Below are 26736 nucleotides of genomic sequence, written 5' to 3' on the forward strand. Positions count from 1 at the left end.
GACACGGAGGCACCAACAGATTTGGTAGAGAAATAAACAGGGGAAGTTAAATGGTTTATTTAGAATGGTTTACTTAATGAGTTTTCACAGTGTTTTTAAAACTCCCGCTAGCTTCTTCTAAACCACGGCATGCTGATGTAAATCAAATGTGTTTTTACAGTTATAACAAATCTTATCTCCAAAAGGGTTTTGTACATTGATGGGATATCAATGTTTGTGTTATCCGGTCCGCTCATTACAACCAAAATAAAGCTTTTAAAATTAGCGCCAAATGTCCGCTAGCTTATTGGTATTAGCTTCTGTATAACATTATTTTTTCCCGTTTATACAAATGCGGTTTGTTTCAAACACAATGTTTGTTTCGTTTCACTCCACCATCGTTTGATAGTGCTACGAGCGTTATTACCGCGTTAATATGGAACATTAATTATGATTTAATGCTGTTTTTGTATAACTTTAGGATTAACCGATTTTTGGTTCTTTAACTTAGATCTGCAGTGAACCAGGATTCACTGCATCATTCTGATGATGATCAACCATTTTATTTTTTTCTTTTGTGTGTACATAGTTCCTTAGCTGATTTATATCTAAATTTTGCTTAGTAGTTTTAGTTAAGTTTCACTTGCCCAGTAGAGATAATTTGTTGATTGAAATATAGTGTTAATTCAGATAGAAATCATTCTATAGTGATGTTCTCTGGATGCTCATTTTATTTCTGTTAACAATTTCTTGAACTTGGAGAGAAATAGTCACTCATTTATTCTATATGTGTGCAGAGTTTGCTTTTAAGAGAACGCCAGTGCTCAAATCATTCCTTTCAACTATTGTCATGATATCAGCCCTTGGGCAGATATTCACCGGCCAATACCTAACAGAGAGTTATTTATTAAACATTAAATAACTTAAAACAGTGTGTACCAGCACAACACTAGGAACTTTTGGATGGAGTGTTGTGCAGGATAGATTCTTAAGCATTTCAAGTTGGCTGAACTTTTTCCAACATCAGTTATATTAGTTTAAAATAGTCTAAAGCAAATTTTGAGTTAATTTAACTTTTCTAATAGTAATAATTATAATATTGCATTCAAAGCCATATTTATTTATTTATTTATTTAACAGGGACAAATACAATCACCTTGCCTCTTTCAAAGAAGAAGATGCATGCAGGTTTTTAGCAGAAGCTAATTTGCAACCCCTGTCCTTGGTTAAACTTTCAGAATTAAAAACAGATTTATTTGAGAGTTTTAAACCATTTGTGTTCTAAGGCACACATTAAAACAACCACAATCACCATGTCATGTCATGTCATGGCATCATATCTCTGCCACTTCTTTAAATACGTGTGATTGTTGTACATTTTCTCCAACTGTGAATTGATTATAATTCAGTTTCAGTTTGTGTAATTACCATGAAATGATGACACATTAGGGCTTGAAGACCAGGTTTTAATCCCTAATGCAGCTGCCCCCCCTCCCCACACACACACACACACACACACACACACACACACACACACACACACACACACACACACACACACACACACACACACACACACACACACACACACACACACACTTCAAAAGTGAGATAACACCGTATCCCTTTAATATTTATTAGTTACACATTTCCATGGATTTTATAGTGACTCAACACAAGTTATAAAATATAATCACTGTGTCAGAATCTTGGTTATAGTTTTAATGTTGAAAATCACAGTTTTTTTAATTTCCACTAAGAAAGCCTCCCTCCCACAATTAGTCGCTGAGTCAGACCACGGTCAACATGGCTCCAGAGGGAGGACTAAACAATCAATGTCAGTGGAAATGCTTGTAAAAAATGGTCGGGGTAGATGAACGTTAAAGGAAAGTACTTTTCAGGAAAAGAACATTCCTGGTCCCGTAGTCAAATTACGAAAGCTGGACAACTGGGTCACAGCATCAATCAAAACTCCATTGTAAAGGTCAGCATCTATCAAATGTCATTCAAGGAAGGAACACTGGTAAACAGCCAACAGGTTCAGGGGTGGCCAAAGCTCACTGTCGCACATATGAAGAGAAACATGTCTCTATTTGCTGAAGAAGTTAATAAAAAAATCCCAGATGGCTTATGGCCTCTTTCAGCTGGGAAATTGCGCCTTGTTTCAAAATAAAATGGTTTAGGAATGGTTTGAGTACCACAATAATAAATTCAAGGTTTTGAATCTTCAATCCCAATCCAGTCAAGAATCTGCAGGATGTGTTGGATGAAACAAGCCTGATTCACGGAGGTTTCACCTCGAAACTCATGGAATTTATAAAAATATTCTGCTAATATCTTGCCCTCAGACCTTTTATGGATCTAGTGGAGTCCATGTCTCAGCCATGTTTCCATCAAAGGTTTTTATGCACATTTTAAAACATTGCATCAGAAAATGTTGATGGAAATGGCTAAATTAACTATTTAGTTAAAATTAGGTTATTTAATAAAAATTGATGTGGTTTTTGGCTTTTCCTGAAAAAGACTTAATGAGATGGAAGGAGAGATGGAAACACATTTGCTGAATAAGGTCTGATGTAGCGAACATTTACGTCACATGACCGATCAGCTGTTTCCACTGTCGGCGCCCTCCCGGATATTCCCATAACGTGCATAGAATTGCGTTTCTTTCTCTAAGTCTCTGGATAGCATGTAACATAACCACTTATGCACGCAGTACCAGTTGACATGGCAACAACTACACCTTGCCCAATAGCAACACATTCCAGAAAACCTCTCTCCATTTTTCTCAGACGTGAGTTCCATGCTAGTTTGCAACTCAACGTCCTGTTTACTACAGCCATGCGTACGTCAACTTCTGATGCAACCTGAATTAGACAATGAAATCACGGCAAGACTAACGTGCCTTTCCCGTTTATTTACATTTAGCCTCTTGTTCTTAGCATACCAACATACAAGGTAAAGATAAGAAGTAGTTTCACCTTGTCTGGTGGTCTTGAAGTTGAAAGACTGGAAACCCCCAGTGAGAGCCGAAGAGTCGATGACATCAACGCCATAGTCACTGTGGTTCTTCCTGTACAACATGACAGCGACAACAAGGATTACCACGGCAACAATGCCTGCTCCCAGGCCCGAGTACAGAGCCACGTCGATGGAGTTCTCCATATCTGTAAGACAAAAACAAACAAACAAACAGAAAGGAGCTCATAAAAAAGTTAACTTTTAAATAGTAGTTTGCTTCATCTTAAATAAATGCAGTGTGTCATCATGTTATGAATATTTAACTGAACTCGAACTTTGTTTAATGCTGAACGTTGTTATTTGTTTGTGCTGCTTTGTGAACGGAAATCCAGTGTGTTTGCGTGTTTATGCAAGTCGTGAAATACACGTGACATTAGGGTGAGCTATAGTGCGTGTTTTAAAACAAAAGACAAATCTGGGGGTGTAGACTCAGAGGAAAGAAACAATATGTGACCTCTACAGATCACTCCTCTCCTCTGCTTTTGGAGTACAATACCTGCTAGAAGCAGAGCTCACCTGTACTGCAGTGTGGGTGGCTAAGTTGCCTTGTCTTCTGTAAATAATACAGTTCCACTGTGCAGAGTGAAAACATATATACTCTGTTTGTTGCACTCATAGTCATAAGGAAAATATTTAAAATTTCTATGGCTGTATAGCTTCACTGGCTACTTTATCAGGTACGCCTGTTTAATTGCTTTTAAACCATAATGGTGAAATAATATTTAGGCATCTGGACATAAAGTGGCAACAACTTGTTAAGGTAAAAACAGCATCAGAATGTGGAGGAAAGATTGGATTGTCTGAAGCTGGTGTGCTTTTTGCTATTTCAGAATCCGTTGTGATTTCCCCATATAACTATCAATAAGGCTTTCAAGAGAAAACACCCAGTGTCCAGCAGTTACGCAGACAAAAAAACCTTCTCGATGACAGTGGAAAATTAGCCAACGGGGTTGAGATATGAAGGCAACAGCAGCTCTGACAACTACTCATCACAACCAAGGTATGCATAATACCATCTCTGGATGCACAACTTGTTGAATTTTGAAGCACATGGAGTACAGCAGCAAAATATCACAGCTAATGGAAGACTGAGGGTACCTGGCTCGCTGTGGATCAATCATGCCTTGTGTCAGCAGTTCAGACTGGTGGTGGAGGTGAAATGGTGGTGGTGAGGGAGATAATTTTTTTTATAACTCTTTGAGCGCCATAGTACCAATTGCTAACCATGTCCATCCCTTTATGATCAAACTGTACCCATTTTATGCACCGGCTCCACCCATGTATTGTCCAAAACCACTTATGCACGCAGCGATGCACCACGTCACACAATTCAAATCTTCTCAAGCTGGTTCTTTGAACATCAGAGTGACTTTACTGCACTCCATTCATCTCCAAAATCATCACATCTCAAACCAATGGAGAGGGACAAATCCACTGCACCTGATGCTATCGTATTAATATGAACTAAAATCTCTGAGGGATGTTTCCGACATCTTGTTGAATCAATGCCACAAAGAACTGAGGCAGAGGCAAAAAAAGGATCCAGCTGAGCCCTACCACCTAGTGAAGTGTCCTGTGAGTGAAATACCAAAATCCTTTATTCTCTATCAGGTCTAAATTGGGAGTTAAACATGACTTTAGACAGACAACGCCGTTCCAGTGAGTCATTATTTATAAAGAAGACAAAAAAACTGTCCAGAATCGGGTTTTGAGAACTCCACAAAACAATTTAGCAAAAATAACTTTCACTTTCAGCAGCAATGAGTGGAATTTCAATCAAATTCTACTCAATCTTTGCAAGCCTTCGCATATGCTCCCCTATCCTAAATATTTTGGTCAAATTTGGCTCCTGACTTATAAATCTTCTGCTTTGCTTAGTTTTATGATCCAGTTCAGGCCAAGCTTCAGCTGTAGAACAAAATGGCCACAGCTGACTCCAAGAAATGTAGGTCTGTCAGCTTTGATGCTGATAATATTTGGCCTGGTGACTGAGATGAACAACCTGGTCCTGCAACCTAAAACTGAAACCCACAAATGGTGGATGTCACATTATTCCTAGATCTGGATTGTAATTTATAAAATTAATGAACTACAGTAGTATCCTATTATATTATACTACTTTATAGTACTACACTTACAGTCGTTGGATAAACAAAGTGCACCCTTGATTCATCTCTGGGATCTAAACGGGGTTGGTGCAAAGCGTTGCTTTCCACATACACATGATTAATTAATCATAAGGAAGTGTGACCATCTGTTTTGAAACGGTATACCTGGGAGGTTGCTGGTGTGGAGAATTGAGGTGCGTGTTGACACAATGCTAAGAAGGAAAGACCACTAAGAAGCAGCTGCTGTCTGCAATTAAAAAAAAAAAAGTCCACTTTTGTTTAGACTGAGGTGCGAGGTGAAAGTTTCTTCTCTCTAAAATCAATATTGCCTCATGGAGGAATTACAAAGCTGCATCTGAATGAACCGCAAGACATCACGACCAATGCATTCTGGACAAATGAGAACAACATAGAGATCTTTGGCCACAATGAACAGTGCCACGTTTGAAGAAAGTGACCCTCAGCAAATCAGCACAAACACCTCGTATATATCACAGCGATAAACGGGTAATCTGGGCTAGTGTCGCATTAAGAGTGCTTTTCATCCCGAGTCATTTAGCCAGGCATGAATTCCTCTGTAAACCAGAGAGAAATGTGAGGCGGAAGCTTTGGACTAACCCAGTAGTTCCACATCCTCTGCTCATGCACATGTCCATTCCGTTCCAGGCCATGAAAAGCAAAGCATAGGTCATCTGCGGTTACTCCACCTAGCTCCGCTCAGAAGTTCGCAGCCCGAGGAACATGTCTGATCATCGTCATTACAAGCAGAATGCAAATCTATCTGGAGAGGATTGCAATGTTTGAAATTATATGTTGAAATGCCAAATATGCTTCTTTATTTGGTGCAAAAAGAGTGGTTTGCATTCAATGTTTAAATAAAGCAGTATTATTGTGAATGTTTCAAAAATATATATTTAATTTGTGGTTAACAATTTTACACTTTTTAATTTTGACAAGCTGGATGTTGCCGTTCTTTTTCCTGTTTGCAACAATTGGAATCGCCGAGCTTCACCCAGCCGGAGCCCGACGGACTGGAATAGAACAGAAAATTGGAGGTCCGTAATTTGAAGATGAATGACGAAGAGCGATCCATCAATGATGACATTTGGAGTAGTCACAGAGAATGTGGAACCGTTCTCATTAATTAACATAACGAGGTAGTTGCTCCGTCGCACAAACAGACGTGAACAAAACGGTGAAAGGAGGTGGAATTTGGGGTTAACAGGATAATCATTGGGACAGTAATCTCAAACACAGCAGCAAATCTACAACAGAATTGTTGGACAATTAAAGAGCCATTGTAGTCAATGGCCCAGTCAAAGTCTGGACCTTGTTCTGTTTAATACACGTGTGGAGATGTCCTGTGAAGCTGTGTACACAGAAATGCACACAACTCCTTCACAACATTAGGAGAAACAAATAATCCCAGATGAAAATATGCTAAAGGTTGTTGAATAAGTCGGTGAATCATAGGGGTGCTGAAGATGTTCCGCTTCCCATTCAGGAAGCTTTCTCAGTTCAAAATGTCTGATGTAGTGTGGAGTTCCAAGCTTTATAGACCTGCTGGAAAGGCCTCCTTAGAGCCTAGATTCACATTTAGATTCACCTGAAACTGATCGTCCCTCACAATAGGGAAACGTTAGGCTGATCGTTTGCCTGGCTCACAGGAGAAATGTTGTGGTCACCTGCATGGAGGTGTGGATTGGGGTGAAACCTGGCAAAAAAACAAGCCTTTAGCTGTGTGGTAAGTTTTTGTAAGTTGAAACCTGAGCCCCCCTCCTCTGTTTAAAGTTGTTTTTTCTCACTTTACGTAAATGGCTTCCTTCACCCCTCTCTCAAACCATCTGCCAAAATTTTAACATTTTGGTCCTTTATCCTTGTGGTGCAGGAGGAACGCAGAGTCTTGTCCCGAGGAGGTAGCTCTCCTTTGGTGAGTCATGCATCTGTGGAGAGGTTGTTTGTTTCCAACATAAAGATCAGAACATTCCTCCCTGCACTGAACTGCCACTCCACTCTGCTCATCTTATGCTTGGGAATTTTGTCCTAAGTATGGACCAGCCTCTGTCTGAGGGTCCTGTGGGGTTTCAAATGCACTGGGATCTTGTGTTTGGAGAAAATACTCCTGAGTGGGAGCAATCCAAGTTCTAATGAGGCCTCGCCGGTAGGTCTATATATTTTGGAACTCCACACTACTCCAGACATTTTGAATTGAGAAAGCTTCTTGGATGGGAAGCAAAATGTCTTCAGCTTCAGAATAGATGTCTAGTTGTTTTATTTTTTATCCGTTTTTTAGCATTAAATGTAAGATTCTTATCATGTTACTTGGAAGAAAAAGACCTGCTTTGCCCAAACAGGAGAAATGAAAAGTGTTTTTAATTCTTACGTGAAAGAGGATTGGCTTTGTTGTATTAATAAAGACCCACAGAAACAGAAAAGGCCATGAAGTAAGGTGCTGGAGACAAGTCTGTTTTTATGTAAATGTTCAAGGACGTACTCTGTCAAGACTAGCAATGCATTTTGCTAGCGCTAGCATGAAATAAAGGCAGAACAATGGAAAGCTGGAACAACCATCTTTCTTATCTCTGAAAGCAACGTTGGGCATTAGAAAATAGAAACAAATACCCATGTCTCACATTACTTTAACATTTTGCAAACAGTGCCTTGAAAAATATTTTATTTTTACTTTTTGACACGTTACAACCACAACTATGTATGTTGCTGGGATTTTATGCAATAAACTAACACAAAGTAGTGCATTATTGTGAAATGGAAGGAAAATGACAGATGGTTCTAAAACTGGTTTTATAAATACAAATCTAAGAAGTGGGTTTGCATTTGTATTCACTCAGTATTTTTTAAAACCATAACTTGCTGCTATTAGTCTTTTAGGCTATGTCTCCAGGGACCTCTGGGTCAAGTTTTATGTTTAGGGTTATTGTTCTGTTGAAAGCCGAACCATCATCCAGGTCTCTATTTTGCAACTTTTTATATTTTTTTCCCACTACGGGAACCTTTTCCGAGAACCAGGATAGTTTCTGAGACCATCACTACCTTCTTTCTTTAAGAAAGCATCATAGCGTCTGATTTGACTCAGATAATAAACACGTACATTCTGTTAGGTGTTTTGCCCCAGTTCCTTAAAACAGCAATTATCAAACCACTGTTGAAAAAGAACAATTTGGACAAACTACTTCTGCAGAACTACAGTCCAATCTAGAACCCCCCCCTCCCCTTTATCAGTAAGATTATTGAAGCTGTGTTTCAACAATTAAACACCTTAACAATGACCAGCCACTTTGATGTTTTACAATCAGGTTTCCGTCCTCACCACAGTACAGAGACCGCCCCTTTCAAGGTGTTTAATGACATCAATATAAATACAGACTGTGGAAGAACCACATTGCTGGTATTATTGGACCTCAGTGCAGCATTTGATACTGTCGATCACTCCATTCTGTTAGAGCATCTGGGAAACTGGGTCGGCCTTTCTGGTACAGCACTCATCTGGTTTAAATCCTACTTAAAGGACAGGGACTTTTTTGTATCAGTAGGTAACTTTACATCAGAGATGACAAAAATCACATGTGGGGATCCCCAAGGGTCCATCCTGGGTCCCCTCCTATTCAACATCTACATGCTCCCTCTAGCTCAGATCATAAAAAACAACAACATCAGCTACCATAACTATGCAGATGACACACAGCTCTACATCACCATGTCACCAGGTGACAATGAACCAGTTCAGGCACTGAGTAAATGCCTAGAAGAAATCAATGCCTGGATGTGCCAAAATGTTCTTCAACTGAATAAAAGCAAAACTGAAGTAATACTTTTCAGACCAGTAGAGGAGGGATCCGAAGTTAGCACACAGCTTCAGTCGCTTCAGCTAAAAACCACTAATCAGGCCCGAAACCTTGGTGTAGTGATGGACTCAGACCTGAACCTCCAAAAGCATCTAAAGACAATTACAAGGTCAGCTTTCTATCACCTGAGGAACATTTCCAGGATTAAAGGACTGATGTCTCAGCAGGATCTGGAAAAACTAATCCATGCGTTTATTTTTAGTCGAATTGATTACTGCAACGGTGTTTTCACAGGTCTGCCTAAAAAGTGGATCAGAAAGCTGCAGCTGATCCAGAACGCTGCTGCCCACGTCCTCACTAAGACTAAGAAAGTAGAGAACATAACCCCAGTTCTAAAGTCCTTACACTGGCTCCCTGTATCTCAGAGAATAGACTTTAAAATACTTCTGTTAGTCTATAAATTACTGAATGGATTAGCACCTAAATACATTACAGACTTATCAGTGTATCAACCCTCCAGACCACTAAGGTCTTCTGGCTCCAGCCTACTCTGCATACCTAGAACCAGAACTAAACAAGGAGAAGCAGCATTTAGTTCCTACGCTCCACTTATCTGGAACAAACTTCCAGAAAATTGTAAAAGTGCTGAAAGCCTGAGTTCCTTTAAATCGAGATAAAAACACATTTGTTTAGTATTACCTTTGACTGTTCTAGTTAAACTGTTTTACTGAAACATTATTAGTTCAAGTTTGTAGTTGAACTGTTTTTAGTATTTGCTGTTAGTTTGTATTTTCCCATGTTTTATTTTTTTTTCTACATTTTATTCCAACTTGTTTGTATTCTGTTTTATTTTCCTATATTTTAATCATGTAAAGCACTTTGCATTGTACTTTGTGCTATACATATAAAATTGCCTTGCCTTACTACCAATTGCATTTACTGGAGCAAAACAGGTTACCGAGGTAGAAATGTGTCCCATAAAGAGGCCCTTGAAGGTCATTTTCATTTACCTGACATGTTTGGATGGAAGTAGAGAGCAGAGCATTTCAATCTGTTTACATTGTTTCAACTTCAGTCATATCAGTTTAAATTCAACTACAGCTCATATTTTCTGTTAACTTCAGGAAAGAGGAAACGAACCCTTCATAAAAGTATTGTTTTAGAGTTTTCAACCCTTTCTATTCTGGAAAGCCACCATATTCCCATTGGATCATTTACAGATTTTAATAAAGGAGGTACTTCTGCGGATGTTTCATTTTGATCATGCCTCTCAGGGTGTACTTATTAAACACCTGTAAATGTTAAAAGCTTCATCTCACTTTGAAATGATTCTAACTCAGCTTCATAGTGAAAATGCATGACAATTATCGCATTTATGTCTAGGGCTCTCTTTGTAGTTGTCTTTCTTCTGTTTCTCTAAAAGCGAGAGAAGATGGAAGTCTGTATTCCTTTTAAAATTTGTAGTGGTTCCACCTTTTTTGTGAACTTTTTATTGACACTAAATAAATTATGCAATGCTATCACTAGGTGTTGCTGAAAATCACAGCTTTTATTTTTGCTCTCACTCTCAGGAGCAACGCAAGAGGAATTACCACTCAGCCCTCTAAACTCCAGAGCCAAAATGCTCACATAAAATGTAAAATGTGTATATATATATATATATATATATATATATATATATATATATATATATATTTTTTTTTTCCCCATGGAAAATAAATTTAGGCTTTCATAGCAAAGCACAATAGTTCCCTGTATTTAGCTCCATTCACCTTCCCATTTAATCTCACCATAACCCTGCTGAAGAGAAGCATTGCCATAGCATGATGTTGTCCCCATCATGTTTCACATGTTTCACTCACATGGTCAAGGTGAAAATTTTGACCTCTCATAATATGGCAAAAGTTTTTTTTTTTCTTTTTCTCTCAGCTTCGTCCACATGCTTTCTGTTTCCCAGTCTTTGCTTTACACACACTGCAAAGACGAACTTCCTGTTGTCCACAGCGTTGTTTTGTCCTTCACATAAAGCCCCAACAAAATACATTACGGTTTGTGGTGGCACTGGGACAAAAAGTGAGAAATTCAAAGGACAGAATAGCAGCCACTTAACGTACAATCTGCATACAAACTGTAATGAACTTGATTGTTTGCCTATTGATCTGTACCCAATGGCATTGTTTCCTCAAAGGAAATAAAACCAGAGTGCATTCAGGCTAGAGCCACTGGTCCAAAGTTGATGTGCGCGCCGCAAAACAGGGAAAATGAAGCTGATTCAGAGCCCTCCTTGCCAGATGATCAGTCGCCAAAGTCCAGCATAATGCGCTTCCTGTTATCATTCAACCTAGCCTTAAAGCCTGCCAGCACAGCAGTAGGCAGGGTTTTTACCCTAAATTGGCAAGCTAATGAAAACACTCAGGCTACAGTAAGGGCTGACAATCACTTAACCGGGCTGAGTCCGGCTCGTGATTGAAAGCTGCCACAGGAACGGCGGGACAGCGCCGTAAATTGGACAAATTAGCTCGTTTGAAATGATTACAGCCCATTAATCCTCCGCAACGCGGCACATGTTCACTTGTCACAACCAATATATCTCCTGGCTCAAAGTAGAAACACAGCTGTGATGTCACGGTTGTCATAAAAAGTCAGCCACTGAATAATGACAGGAATGTTTAATGAGCGTTTGCTGGGTTAATTCAGGAGTTGCTTGGATCAAGGTGAACTAAACGGTGGTAATTTGTGATGTTTCTATTTCCAGCGTGTGTGCTGGGAGCGTACAAAAAAACAACCCTCGCTCTTCTCTGGGTTTTTTTTTTTTTCGTTTTTTTTTTTGCCAGCTTTAAATTTAAATCATCTTGCCCTCAGATTTCAAGGCAAATTACATGTAAGTGACAGGTGGGGGGTGGGGGTGTATATGGGGGGTAGGCGAGAGGAAGATGAAAGAAATCCACAGAGGAAGACTCACTTTGAGGTTTAACATCATGTAGCAGCTTTCGATCTGCAAAGACAGAGAGATAGAATGAGACAAAGAGGAGAGGAAGCGGTGATTAAAGTGCAAGCCTGTGTGAAGTGACTAACAAGTGAAGACTCAAATGCAGTACCCTGAGTAGAAGAAGGCTCTTCTGCTGACTGAGCTCACAGAGAATATACAGAACCTGATAATGGGCAGGAAGACATCGTTACTGTCCTTATACTACCACAGGTAAAGGTGTTACGAGTAGTTACGAGTACCTATAGGAATCTAACAGAGGGGTAAGGATCCCCTTGGATAAACAAGTTTGGTTTGTTGAAGATCCTGAAATGACACAGTTGTGTGTCGGTTCATTTAAAATGCTATCATAATCCCAGTTACCAACTGATTTCATAAAGTACCACTGTAGCAGGGAGAAAAGCTTTACCTTCTATGTCAACATAACGAGAAAACATACTTTTCAGTTATAGGGTTTTCGTAATTAATACGTAGCGTAAAAAAAAAATTGTCTGGTATTTAAAAGGATCTAAAATTAGCTAAATCTAACCTCAGTCCAAAACACAACAGATTGTGCAGATAAAATTTAAGAAAGATGAGAGCAGAAAGGAATGATGATGCAGTTCCTGATTTCACATCCCTGTGGAGAGATTTGGACCCACCCTTTATTGTACAACATTGCTTTATTTCTTGGAAGGCCCATTTCCAGCCATGCTGTAGCTGTCAGACAGATGAGCTCACATTTGACTCGGCAATACGTTGGTATACAGATGAGCTCATGGTCACCTCAGGGACTTAAGTCCCGCAGCTTCAATGACAAATGCTTCTTTATGTCTCTGTGCTTTACAGCCAAATGTCTGTACTTTGGTCTCATCTTACGGTTGACATGTTCCCAGTTTTGCTAACTGAGACTCATTGAGACTGAGATGGAGTTCTTTGGTTTTCAGTCTTTTTTTCTGAGTGTTGCTGAGTTTGACATTAAGTTGAATTTGACGTCACGCTGTCTTTGAAGAAGCTTGGCAGCTTTTTTAGATGCTTCCCGTGTGTGACTAGTCTTTCCTACTGTAGAATGGCAGACTTTAAATTGTTTCAAACTCTTTCAAGACTGATGGGGGATGCAGGGGGAAGAGGATGGGGGGGATGCAATGATAAAGTTTTTTTTGCTCTTGCCTTTCCTTTTTAGAATTGTGGTAACTCTCACCTGTTAACTAGCAAACTACTACGTGCTGGTTGTATAAACACGGGGACACTTGCTTATTATATATGCAATACAGTTACTAAATTTCTTTTTTTAGGAATAAGCCTTGGAGAGAACTCATTTCATTGATGTGGCCATTGATGGAGCTAATTTTGCTAGAATTTTTTTATTGCCTTTGCTTTGCTTTCTAAAAACGTACTTCTGGACCAGTGCTTTGATGTGTTTGCGATATCACCCAATCACACCAAAATGCTGCTCATACTGAGCATGGTTCTTCTGTTAAAATGCAGTTATTCCTCTCCACTGTCATCATACACTTGCTCAGGAGGAGTTGCTGCATGGCTAAATATCTTACTGTAATTGCTTGTGTTCCTTAGATGGATAGGAATGTAAATATTGCTAATAAACGATTCAGTTTGACTATGTTGTTTTGTATTTTGGATTGAACCAAACCAGACGTAACTGGAGATGAATCAGAGTATATTATTGGATTGGATTTGAGTTAACAAGATTTATTTGAACTGAATTTGGACTGGACTGGAACCTACTTGTGCCAACACATAACATCTGTGTCCTGTAAAGTACCTTTTTATAAATTTAGTATTGAACTGGTGTCATATTTAAGTTAAGCTGAATTTTAATGATTTGGTGGACAACTGGAGTAGAGTTTGACTATAATTGGATTGAACTGCAAAGCGACAAGATCAATGTAAACTGAATTGGATTCTCGGTAACTGTGTGCGAATTGGATAGATTTGTCTTGTAAAGTAAGAGGATTTTCTTATTTGACTGTGTAAATGAATGCAACTGAATCAAATAATCAATTGCATTTGATCAGCAGCAGACAGCCGATTCTTAAATCCTCGGGAGGCTGTTTGGATGAAGTTAGTTTTCACACATAGCTTTTCCATTACAGCTACATCCCTCTTTAATGGATAATGACAGCTTGGGTTTAGATTTACATAAGGTGCTGTGAAAATGCATTTGGCCCATTACAGATTCCTTCTTCCAGATGTTTTACTTCATCATCTAAAGTACTGCAGGTCTCAGTTGCCTCAATTAAAATGAGAGTCCATTATTCAGCAACAAAGGAGAAACTGGACAAAAGAGAAACCCATGGGAAAGCAAAAACAACTAGTGACCCAAAATACTATAAACTTCCATTTGCTAAGAATATCCTAATGTCCCCCAAGATTTTGAGAAAAACTCTGTGGACTTATGAGACAAATTTTTTTTTTGTTTTTTTTTTTTTGGGGGGGGGGGGGGGGGCTTCTTACATCTGGCAAAGGCTGCTACATACTCCAAGATAACCAGGACGATTTGTCAGTGAATGACATCATGTTGTTCTCTCTCAGCCCTGTCTTGGAGAGTCTCCCTGCTTTGTCTCGACACACCGTCGGGACAGACGTGTCCGACTACTGTCCTGTGATTGGACAGGATTTAGATGGCCGTGTTTAGGTTGGAGAAGTGGGAATGTCTCATGCATCTGTCGAACTGCAGTCGCTCTGTCCCGCAGTTCCACTCTGGTCGTTTAAGTGTTCAAACATGCCAATTCTGCTCACTTGCAGCGTTTACTCAATAAATTATCCTGGCGAGGCAGTCCTGCCCCCGTAGCACCACACCTCTCCAGTGTTCGCAGTCTTTCCAAATAGCGCCAGATCACACAGTGAGCTGTTGTATGTCTGCTATTCAACTTTTCACTGCGATTTTGCAGTCCAAGCTGAAGGATGCTGAAGCTACAAGTGGAGAAGTAAAAATGTTTGGTTGTTGGGTGTATTAACCCACATCACACTGTCCCCCAGCATATTACAAAAATGGTTGAATGAGGTGAGGTGGAAAGCTCGTAGACATGGAGTAGGTGGAGTGTGAAGTGCATCCTTTAGATTTGGAGAGACCATGCCAAAACTAGTTGCTCTCAGAACATGGGTAAAAGAGGCGCCGTTGGGGCAACAATCACAAGCAATCCAAACCAAAGCATTGCAGTTGCACTTTATAAAGACCACATATGAATGTTTTAAATATGAAAAGAAATGCATTAAAAAGCATGTTGCTGAGTCATGGTTTCAAAAAGTGACAGCATTTGTTTTAATCCAGCATCGCTGCATGTTTTGTACAGCAAATCCCAAATATCCTCAATATAATCAAAGTCGACAATCTTGGGAGGATAGTGTGTGAAATGATGCCTTGTGCTCCTTAAACAAGTCTGAAACTCTGATCCTGTCTGGTGGTGTCATCTCTGGGTATGTCATTGTCACCAGGGAGAAATCTACCTGTGGGAAAATTAGGCGGAGTAGTGGCCAAAAGGTTTGGCAGTGGCAGAGATGTCTTTTGCAGACGTCGCGCAGATTCAGTTTTGGGGGTGACATTCTACATTGCTTTTACTAGCTTGTACAAGTAGCTTTATCTACTTAAACAGGTTACTTCATAGTTGAGCGACATTCTTGCTCCAGTTGATCCATATGACAAATGATCAGCAAGCATTGTCTGAAGAATCCAGCTGAAATCAAGCCAATCAGCTGACTGATCGAAGTGAAGAAGGCTTCAGGATATTCAAAAGTGTTCAGCAAGAAGAAAACCAGAAGACTGCTGTAGGCTCTGATAAATTCACCTTTAGATCCAGTTTTTGCTCTAAAAAACAATATTTGCCCAAAAATGAAACGCTGATCATTACCAATACTCCTATCTCATAACAGTGAAACGTCCTGATATACATGTGTAAATGTAGATACCCATGTATGCCAAAGTAGAATCATCCTATAAGAGAAGTTCAACATTATATACAAAAAAAGAAGACAACAGGTTGCTGCCCAGTCACAACACTACGCCTAGCTGGAGCGGGCCTTATGAGAGTTGTGCAGAGTTGAACTCCCACAATCCTTAATGAACTGAAGCATTTCTGTAAAGAAAAGTGGACCAAACTTTGTTCCAAACATGAGAATGATAAAGTCATACAGACTATTCCAAGCTGTCGCTGCTAAAAATGGTTCAACAAGTTGTTGAATCATCAGATGTACTTTTGTTTTTTTTACAGACAGCTTTTCCATATAGGCTTGATCTTTTTTAATAAAGGATGACAGCGTGAAATGTCATGTTTTGTATACCTAAATAAGTTTAGAACCCGGCGAGAACCAGATCATCCTAGAAATGAAAGTGTGCATGATCTTTGAAAAGACTGCTGCTCCCTATGGCCCTGAATGAAGAGCAGCAGGACTGATGTAGGCATGGATGTTGGTGTAGTGTCTGGTTAGAACTACAAAATGTCAGTCAACCACAGTGGCTATGCTGTAGTGTTTAGGCTAGCGAGACTGTGATCAGTTCAGCTTAACAATTACTAGTTGTGCTAATAATGTTGAGGTGTTAAAAATCTTCCAGCATAATGAAGAACATGAACAGAATGGATAAAGCATGCAGAAAGCTGACAAAACACTGAGATCCGACAAACTGGTTTACTATTAGGATGCTACTCAAATCATGTAATTAAAGAACCCATTATTGATTCTGGAAAAGGAAAATTTGATTTGTTTCTTAAATCTGTCTGAGATGATGGACTGATTAACTCTTGAGGAAAAAACTAGCGATGCACCAAGAAATCAGCTGTTGACTGAAACCAAATTATTTCACTCTTCAGCAGCCCTAACTGATGATGGGCAGGTCTGACTGATGAAAGCATCGTAACAAACATTAGCTCATGACAACATGCGTCCTTGTTGAAGTTGTTATTAGTGACAGAGGTAAACCAGAAGCTAGCCCTTTCTAGGATCAGTGAGGCGTTTCAAAGGAAACTGCAGGGAGAGCGTATCTTGTATGGAAGCATGGCAACTGTTCCTTCATGCTGCCACAACTGGAAGACTTCATCACATAATACAAAGCTGAACTAAAAGCAATACATTTTCTTTGTTTTATCCTTTTGATGAGTCAAATTCTAACAGTTGAACCGGCTAGAATAGGAGGTGTTAGGGTTCTATTAGAAATCTTCCCTTGTTCAGGTTCATTTAGCAAGGGAAACCTACAAACCGTGTAAGACACCGTCCCAGGAGACTGGACCTTAGGCTTAACTTTACAGATAGATGCACAGTTCACACAAACAACAAATTTATGATGCCAGACCATATGCACATATCCTTTTGAACTGCAGAGCTGTGTAACCTCAGCTGCTCTCTCTGTCTCACACACAGTGTGACGTCAGCTTTGCTCATAACAAAACTATTCTTTAAATAATCCCTAAAATGGCTTTTTAAGACTCGCATATAGATTTGGTGGATAAATTATTCTTCTCACAATGTAGCACATAACTGCAAACAAGAGCTTTATCCTCTCTACTGTTCAGTTGGATAGTTGTTTGGTTTCTGAATAGATCTAAAAAAAGGAATATCCTGAGATTCTACATGTTGAACTGTGCTCAAAAAAGGCAAATTAGTTTTTTTTTTTTTTCATTTTGACCGATAACCCTGCCCAATAACGTAGGGTTTTGTTGTATTTGTAGATTCCCAGTGAGGCAAAAAGAAAAAAGAGCTGCAAGTTTGGCACATTTCTGAGCTTTACATGAAATCTCTGATTGGTGCATATCCAGATAAAAAACAAAACAAAAAAACTTAAAATTTTGTGGCTGCTTGCATAATTGCCAATAAGGCACTTGCTGGATGTAAAACTGAATGGTTCAGTCCATATCAGTGGCACTCACCAACCTTTGCATGTGCATGACCTGCGTGTGCACAACACAGCCTTATTCAAGGATGATAGTCTACGCCTCTTATTTATAGACAGACTCTATTTGACATATACTTTGTTAAGTGAACGGTATAAAAAGAGGTAACATTACCATGCACTGAGAGCCTGTCAGTCAACAGACTGTCCTCAAGACATACCACCTATTCAACATGCTTGTGAGGAGCTATCCTGTGACAGTGTGTGTGTGTGGATATGATAACGATGCTGATCGTGATACCCGGAGGGAGAATGCCCTTACTCTGGGTGCACAGTCCATCTGTGCAGTTCTCAGTGGCCTTGCTGTTCCCTTCACATATCTTGCCTCGGTGTCTGGGTGCCGGGGAGTTGCACTCCCGACTCCGCTGCCGTTCGCACTGGCTGCTGCACACCGTCCATTCGCTCCACTCGTCCCAGCCTCCATCAACTGAAATGTGAAGACACAGATAGCGCAGGTCATCACATAGGTGACGCACTGCATCGGCACTGAGAAGGAGAACAGGAAGACGATGAATTAGGAGGCAGTTATTCATACGAGGCAGTAAAATCTGAATACCAGTCAAAACAAATTATTCCCTCAACAGACAAAAATATGACTCCTCTTCATGATCATATATTATATGATTCTTACTGCTTTCGATGATTTTTTTACATGACTTAGTTGATTAGGTTTCTTTTGCATTAAAAGAAAACATTACTGTACAGAAATTATAAATTATAGTAATTATTATTGCTATACAAAAGGAAATGGGTGCTATACTTTACAGTCAATACCATCTTTCCTTGAGCCAAGGAAAGGAGTGATTAAATTATACAATTAGACAAAAGTATACATCTCTTATAAATAAGGTAATTATTACAATGGAGAATTAATAAATAAGCTAATAAAATATTTTAATATTTTATCTGTTTCATTCTTCCTTTGTATTTTTCCCCCAGTTAATTGCTTTGATACTATTTATTGCTGTCTGTCCTTTTTACATTTCTGTATTCAATTCTGCCCAATTATGCAAAGGAGCAGGGGGTGTGTCTTAGGAGGACAACTCCTGCCTGGTTTAGCAACTTTATTTGAAAACAAGGGTATAATTGCTGACTATTATTTGTCACGTGTTCAGTTGTTGGCACATGTTGACACAGATGTTGGCAGTCGACAGGTGTCGAACAACTAATAATCCTGGGTCTATCCGAATACGCTTATAGAGTGAGGACTCTTTGGCCAAAGTTTAAGTTCGTCAGCATTCACCGTGATAAGTGCTGCCTAAATAGTGCAGTCAGTAAGGAAGGATGTAGGAAAAGAAGTCTGTATGCTTCATCTTGCGGTTAGTTTAGCCTAGGAACCTTAGGACATCCCTTACCAGTGCTAAGGAGTTATAAGGTATCTCACAATCCGTTGCACGACATGATGTAAAAGCACAGCCCACTGTATGGAAATCAATGACAACGTTCGGAGGGAAGAGAGTGTGCACTTTGTAGTTAATTTTCGGAAGGCTGTAGGCTTGGATTTGACTGACATAATCCATGTGTGTTTCCGTCACGTAATGATGTGGGAATTAAAGGTAGTCTAAAATCAGCACAGCAGTCTGCTTTCTCCTACCCACAATAGTGACCTTACTGTTGACCCCATGAAAGCTCAAAGAACAGGAGCAAGGAGCTATAATTAAGGGTATTCGGACAGAGCCCCTGAGTTCACAACAGGAATTTGTGAACTCTGCACCGGCAGCACACATTTGAGGTCGAGCGATTCAGTAGGCTCTGCCGTATTTCCAGCCATCTATCATGGAAATAGACAAGTTTAACTTTTGTTAAAAAAGTGAAATAACAGTGTTGTTACCTCAAGATTCAGCTAGTGGATTAAAGAAAGAAATGACACTTGTATTGTATTATCTTGGGATCTTGTTCACGAATGAGGGGAAGATGGAGCGGGAGATCGACAGGCGGATTGGTGCAGCGTCTGCTGTGAAGCGGGCGCTGTACCGATCCGTTGTGGTGAAGAGAGAGCTGAGCCAAAAGGCAAAGCACTTGATTTACCGGTCGATCTACATTCCTACCCTCATCTATGGTCACGAGCTTTGGGTCGTGACCGAAAGAACGAGATCCCGGATACAAGCGGCTGAAATGAGTTTTCTCCGTAGTGTGTCTGGGCTCTCCCTTAGAGATAGGGTGAGGAGCTCAGTCATCCGGGGAGGACTCAGAGTAGAGCCGCTGCTCCTCCACGTCGAGAGGAGCCAGTTGAGGTGGCTCGGGCATCTGGTCAGGATGCCTCCTTGACGCCTCCCTGGTGAGGTGTTCTGGGCACGTCCCACCGGGAGGAGGCCCAGGGGAAGACCCAGGACACGCTGGAGGGACTATGTCTCCCGGCTGGCCTGGGAACGCCTTGGGGTTCCCCCGGAGGAGCTGGCCCAAGTGGCCGGGGAGAGGGACGTCTGGGCCTCCCTACTGAAGCTGCTACCCCCGCGACCCGACCCCGGATAAGTGGAGGAGGAGGATGGATGGATGGATGGATGGATGGATGGATGGATGGATGGATGGATGGATGGATGGATGGATGACACTTGTTTTGTCCCGTAGGATCATACAGAATCAAAACCTTTGAATCTTTAGGTGCTAAGGGTTGTGGCAATGTTGTTAAAAGTCCTAGACTCTAGAGGAGTGGATGAATGTTCTTTACAGTGGGGAATTATATCTCTCTTTCTGGCACATCAATGAGGGAGTCTGAGTTGACCAAATGACAGCAGATTTGCACTGACTGCATTGTGTAAAGTGTAAAGTTCTGTAGAGGATTATAGTGTAGGGCTGTTTATTGGCAGATAAGTTTGGCCCCTTATTCCGAGTAAATTGAGTTCTTAATGTTGCAGGATTCAAAGTCCTTGTGGAGGCCAATGCCATGCTTCCAACTTTGCGGAAGCTATTTCCTAGCCCCTTCCATTTCTAACAGGACTGCACACCACTGTACAGTTCAAGGTCTATGCTCACATGGATCTCAGAAATAGGTGCGGATGAACTTGATTGCTCTGTACAGCATCCTGACCTTTTGGGAGGAATTATAGCCGGGGTTATGGAATTAGAGCCGGGATTGTGAGCCAGGCCTTCTCATCCAGCATTAATGTCTGACCTCAAAGATGTTCATCTAACAAAGCTGTCAAATACTGCCTTTGACCCATTACTAAACCTTGTAGACAGCCTTCACAGAAGAGTAAAAGCTGTTGTAGTTATAAAGGATCAGCCAACTCAATATTAAAGCATATGCTTCAAGAATGATAAGCCATTTAGGGTTCATGTCTATGAATGTTAAATGGTAAATGGAGTGAACTTATATAGCTGTTCTATGAAGGCCTTCATACTTCTGGCAACAGAATGTTTTGGAATAGTCCCCTTCAATCTGCACGGTGCTTGCAGGAACTAAATTAAGCTCTTTAATTTGGAAGTCAGATTATAAAAAAAAAAAAAAAAGTTGAAACAAAGCTGTCTAATGATGATTGTAAAAAAATAAATAATAATAATAATAATAATAATAATAATAATAAAGGTGTATTGCACAAGTTCCAGAGTTTTTGCAAAAGTCTGCCCCCTCTGGCAACAACTTGAAATGACACCAGTGTTTCGCACACGCATGGAAGAAGAGGAAAAGCATCTGTCGCTGCGACTGCATATGTCTTTTGTTTAGATACATAATGTTTTCTGAGGTAAGAAAGCTATAAGTATTGAATTTAGCACATGTTCTCTCGCTTATGCAGCAATTACGGCGTAGACTCAGCAAAGTAGCCAGTTGAACAAGAACGGGCACCACGTCACACCCATGTCCAGAAAATGCGCCCTGAATCACTCTCTGACTGACTAATCCAGGATATAACATATAAATACACATGGGGCAATTATAAGGGCAAGAATTTTACCAAGAATGTCCATATTTTTACATAAACATTTGACTTCACAACGTTTATCCAGACATGTTCATAATTTAGGGACAAAGTATGCTGTAGATGTATATTTGGCAAAATCTAAGTTTCCTAAACAGTTTCCTAAACTCAGCTCTTTAAACTCTTTTTTCAGCATTGAATACAACCACAAAATATTATCTTTTTCTATAAAAAATATGTAATGATTTGAGCTGGTGAACCCAATATTCAGCCTGACACAGAGCTTTGTTATTAAAACGTTTATTGCAGAATGTGAATAGTAGCAGATGAGGCAGGTAGGCAGTAATGGGCAGAAGACCAGAGGAAGCAGGTGGGGTGAATGGCAGAACCAAACTGACCAGGAATTACAGACAGTGGTAGACCAGAATCAATGATGAAGGCAGGAGCTGACCAGAACACATGGTGTGGACAGAGGAACCACCAATAAAAGTCCAGAAAAGTCCAAAATAAACAAACAAAAACCTAAATCATGACAAAATAACTCATTTGGAACCTTGTTCCTCCATGAAAACACTTTCTTCATGGTCTTTAATGTCTGATGCAATCCTACACCTTGGCCTAGTATTCGCTGTTTTGTCAGTGAGTGAATTAAATTTTAAATTGCCTTTACTAATGTAGCATGCCAGGGAGTAGTTACTAATTCTCCACTCATCACAAATTCTTTAAAAAAAGCATGCAATCATACAGCTACTGCTGGATGGTGAATATTAGGAAAACCCTTTTCAACCCTACTAGTTTGGTAAGATAAAAGGATTTATGATCTAAGCGCTAAAATCATTTCAGTTTGGTTTGGACGGAGATCTTTGTGACAATCAGAGTGGGACAGAAAATCCAAATGCAATGGGGTGTGGAGGAATAAAAATGGTTTCTTAATGAAATTACCCTGAAGCGCTGCACAGCAGGAAACCAGAGAAAAATCTGAATGAAATCCAGAAATGACCAGATATGAGGCACTAATCCAAAGCCAGTCAGCTAGAGAACAGAGCAAGGAAGGGGGTGCGGTGCATTGGGTGCCAGAAGAGTTACACAGTCAAGAGAACAAAAAGAAAACAGAAAGTATTTCACTATTACATAGAGTGTCATAAATAAAAAGTGCTGATAATGATCTTAACCTTATGATGCATCTTTCATCTTTTGCAAATCTATATATACGGGGGAATTCTTTTCTTTTGAAATGCCAGATAACTTTAATTTTTAAGGGTGACCACGGAGTTCATTGAGCTTTCTCAGCTGGAGTTGTTGGATTTGCCCTCAGCAATGTTCAGAGCTCCTGGTTTTCAGGCAATAATTTACATGTAAAAATGTAGAGATGCACCAATAAATCGGCTTTTTAGAAAAATGGGCCAATATTCAGCTTTGAATGGTAAGATGGAAACTTAAAAATCTGATCTTTTTTATGTAAGTCATGGCAATGCACAATACATTTTTGTTGTGTAAGTCTGAACCGTGGGAGGACGACACAGACTTCGTTATCTTCCTATGAGGTCAGAGGTGGTGAAAAAGTGGAAAATGTCGACTGTTCAGTCAGGCAGCTGCAGCAAAGACAACATTACACAATCGTGTTTTACTTTGGCACTTTCATATCCAACTTGTTGGGTGCAACATAGCACCGTTCGCTACAGTACATTGTTTCATTTTACCCACCTTAAGTTTCTAAACCAGGCTAGAAATAGATGTGTTGAATGCTGCTGATCAAGTGCAGTCTAGCAAGTGTACTGTGAGATCAAAGGAAGAGCATTTTCACTCCAGAATCTTTTTTTTTTCAGGATTTTTTTTTTTACCCTAGTTCATCAACCCACCCACCCCCACCTGCTGCTGGGGGTCCACTGCCTTTACCAGGATAAATAGAAATGACCAGTGTAGAAACTTCTTCCAGAAAAAAAGGTTCTAGTTGGGGGCTGGTACTTCATTTACCAGGTACTTTAGGGTGGAAGTTTTATGGAGGGAAAAGGATAAGTCCTTAAATCTGTTAGAATTATTTTCAACATTATATTTAAGTCACATTTGAATTTAAAATAGTCTCCAGCTCAAGTTAGATTTTAAATAATCAACCCTTATTTACAGCTGTCTGGCAAAAGAGAGCTTAGATCCTTCATTGAAAGTGATGTCTCATGACTTAAAATGATGTTCTAAGGCACAAAAAAAAAATTAAAACGAATAGAAGCTCATGGGTCACTGACAGGGTCATTAAGAACCACAGCTGCTTATATCAAATAAATATTACAAGCCTCCTTTTATTTTGGAAGAGATTAAAATACAGTTCCACAGTGTAATCCCTATTAAATGATCACAGGTTATGGCTTTGTGTTCCAGCACAGCACAACATTGACGTCTGGCGTCGGATGAATCTTTTTTTTTAAATGTTACGGCTCCATCTTTCAAACGAGCTTTTGGGGATTCTATCTTATAAAACAGAGATGTGGTGACAAAAACACTGATTATAGTTCTATTGCTGAAAAGCATCTCTTTCACGTTCGGCCCGGATCCAGGTGTAGAAGTTCCAGCTCAGTCAGTGCATGTTTCCTCCCTATTCAGGCTGGATTGTGAAACGGTGCCAGAAATCTGAATGCTGAGGTGAACGTTTGGGGACGCCTGACCTAAAAAAAAAAAAAAAAAAAGCATGCATACTAACCATTCTTCATGCACGAGGGCTGAAACTCAACATAAACCCTTAGTGGTTTAGGGAAACCTTTATGGTTTCATTTACTAACTCTGTCTTTAATATTTCCGGAGTTCGGGTGTTCCTGCAGCAGGCACACATGCAGGCTAGGTTTGACAGATAATGCACAGGGAGGTGTGGTGCTACAGCCTGAGAGACATTTCTCCTCATTAACCCCTGGGCCTGTTTATATAATGAGATTTGATGCAAGGCAATGAAACCAAGACAGCCTGGCGCATGCTAATAGCAGCGAATCTTCCTCTGCGCTCTGTCATCTGATCAAGGAAGAGCTCATCATGCTTAGCTTAACAAATATTGGGAGACCATATGGCGCCTGAGGACTTCTGGCAGCAGTGCTGATACCCCTAACTCGGTGTGGTGGGCGGTGGAGAAGGCTCTCTTTTTCTTTGTAATTTTATGTGGATTCGTCCCACACGCCACACCTCATTGTGTTTTTTTTTTATCTCCTTTGCTACTTAAAATGCAAATGAGTTTGCTCATATGTTGTGAGTGTGCGAAGATGACCACAGCTGCTGTGGAGTGAGGGCGCATTGTTCCTCAAGACAGTTTTCCTGCGACTCAATGCTCCGATTGTGTTGACTGTGCTCGTCAGTCACCTGGTGAACAATAGCTGTGAAGAGACAAAACGGAGCATCTGCACAAGTCTCCCTTATATTGACTTTATATTCCCAGCTTATTTTTTATTTTTTTGCTGTGGCCTGCAATGAAGACCCAATGGTGACTTTCTATCCCCACGAGGAACTCCATTTCTACACTATCTCCTCCTTGTTATTTCTCTCGATGTGGCCTCCATCCTCCGTATCTGTCCTGTATCCGTGCCAAACCTGGCACGATGTTCCAAAGCCAAACAAACCTCGTCAGAGATGTATATTGCAGCCTACGCTTCAACCTTATCTGCTTCTCCCTCCTCCCACGACGCAGGCCTAGGCTGAAAACACAGCAAACCCGCCTTCTTTCGCTGCTACATGCACCTGTGGTGATCTTGGAGGCCTTCAGGCCAAGTTGTCGGCACTTTATGGAGATTATCCTTTCACCTTCACCAAGCCCTTACAAAAGTATTCAGACGGCTTGAGCTATTTTGCATTTTTTTCTGCAAAACTGGGAAGTAGAGTGACGGATTACGTTGTTTTCACTGTGTAATGGGTATTTGTATTCAGAACCCTTAACCAAGAAGCCCAGAATTAGAATGCAGTGTAACTAATTACCTTCACAGTTCTTCAATTTAGTAAACAGAGTCCAGTTTTGTAGACGTACATACAACTGCAAAGTGTTTCCCTAGAGTTGAACGTCTCACATAGTGATGTGTAATCCTTCATACCAAAACAGTATGGCAAGCCTACCAAAACATGGAGATGTATAAACGGAGAAGTTTGACAAGGTGATCATTGATCAGAGTTGCAGCCAAAAGGCCCAGAGCAACCCCAGAGGAGCTGCAGAGGTCCAAAGCCTTGGTGGAAGAAGCTGCTGAAATGACAATTATTATTTGTGCAATCCACAAATCTGTTCATGGAGGAGTTGCAAGAATAAAGCAACTGTGGAAAATGTTTGCAGTATATCACAAGACATGCAGATCTCTTAAATCTCTTCTAAAGACTCATCTTTCCCCCTTGGTTTTTAATACTCAAGAGGATGTTGATGTTTGTTTATTTTGTGCCAGTTTTCTTCTGGTTATTTTCCTATATCGTTTTTATCAGTATTACTGAATTGAATGTTGTTTATATTTGTGTGTTTTGTCCAGCACTTTGGTTTCTGTGTAGTTAAAGTGCTTTGCATTGGATGCAGGGTTTACAGCAAGCCTGTGGAAGAAGGTGCTCTGATCTGAGTAGGTGAAAAGGAAAACATTTTGTGGCCCACAGACAAAATGCTATAGTTGGAAACTGCCACTTTACATCACCCTAAACACAGCTTTTATCCTATAGGGATGTCTTTTTTTTTTAGCAGGGACAGGGAAGTCAGAGTTGATGGGAAGATGGATGGAGCTAAACAAAGGGCAATCCTGGAAGCAACACGGTTAGAAGCTGCAATTGAGTTGAAACTAGGGCAGAGGTTCAACTTCCAGCAGAACAAAAAACCCCAAATACACAGCCAGAGCAAACAAGGAATGGAGTAGATAAAATCACATTTGCAACGGCCCAGTCATGATCCAGACCTAAATCCAAATGAGAATCTGCGCTGAATCTGCGTATGAAGGCCTTCATACAACAGCTATATAAGTTCAGTCCATTTACCATTTACCATTCATAGACATGAACCCTTCATGGAAATTGCAGTCACATATACTTCCTGTCCAATCTGACTTGAGCTATTTTGCAAAGAAGAATGTATGTAACTTAACTGTAACTTAAATGTAGCTTAACTGCA

General features: G+C 40.2%; 1 protein-coding gene across 2 annotated transcripts in view; it reads right to left on the reverse strand.

The window, feature by feature from the left end:
* unc5db (unc-5 netrin receptor Db) overlaps positions 1-26736 on the reverse strand; it is a 121681-nt gene that overhangs the window by 84909 nt on the left and 10036 nt on the right. Inside the window, exons 3-5 of one of the 2 annotated variants that reach the window (XM_036144666.1) lie at positions 18041-18205; positions 11874-11906; positions 2961-3146 (exon numbers count right to left, since the gene is read on the reverse strand). In XM_036144666.1, coding sequence (XP_036000559.1) covers positions 2961-3146; positions 11874-11906; positions 18041-18205 — 384 coding nt within the window. The remainder of the gene's footprint in view (positions 1-2960; positions 3147-11873; positions 11907-18040; positions 18206-26736) is intronic. The other variant, XM_036144667.1, reaches the window with a different exon arrangement.

Source organism: Fundulus heteroclitus, chromosome 12 (genome assembly GCF_011125445.2).
Source record: "Fundulus heteroclitus isolate FHET01 chromosome 12, MU-UCD_Fhet_4.1, whole genome shotgun sequence".
In the NCBI taxonomy this organism is placed as follows: domain Eukaryota; kingdom Metazoa; phylum Chordata; class Actinopteri; order Cyprinodontiformes; family Fundulidae; genus Fundulus; species Fundulus heteroclitus.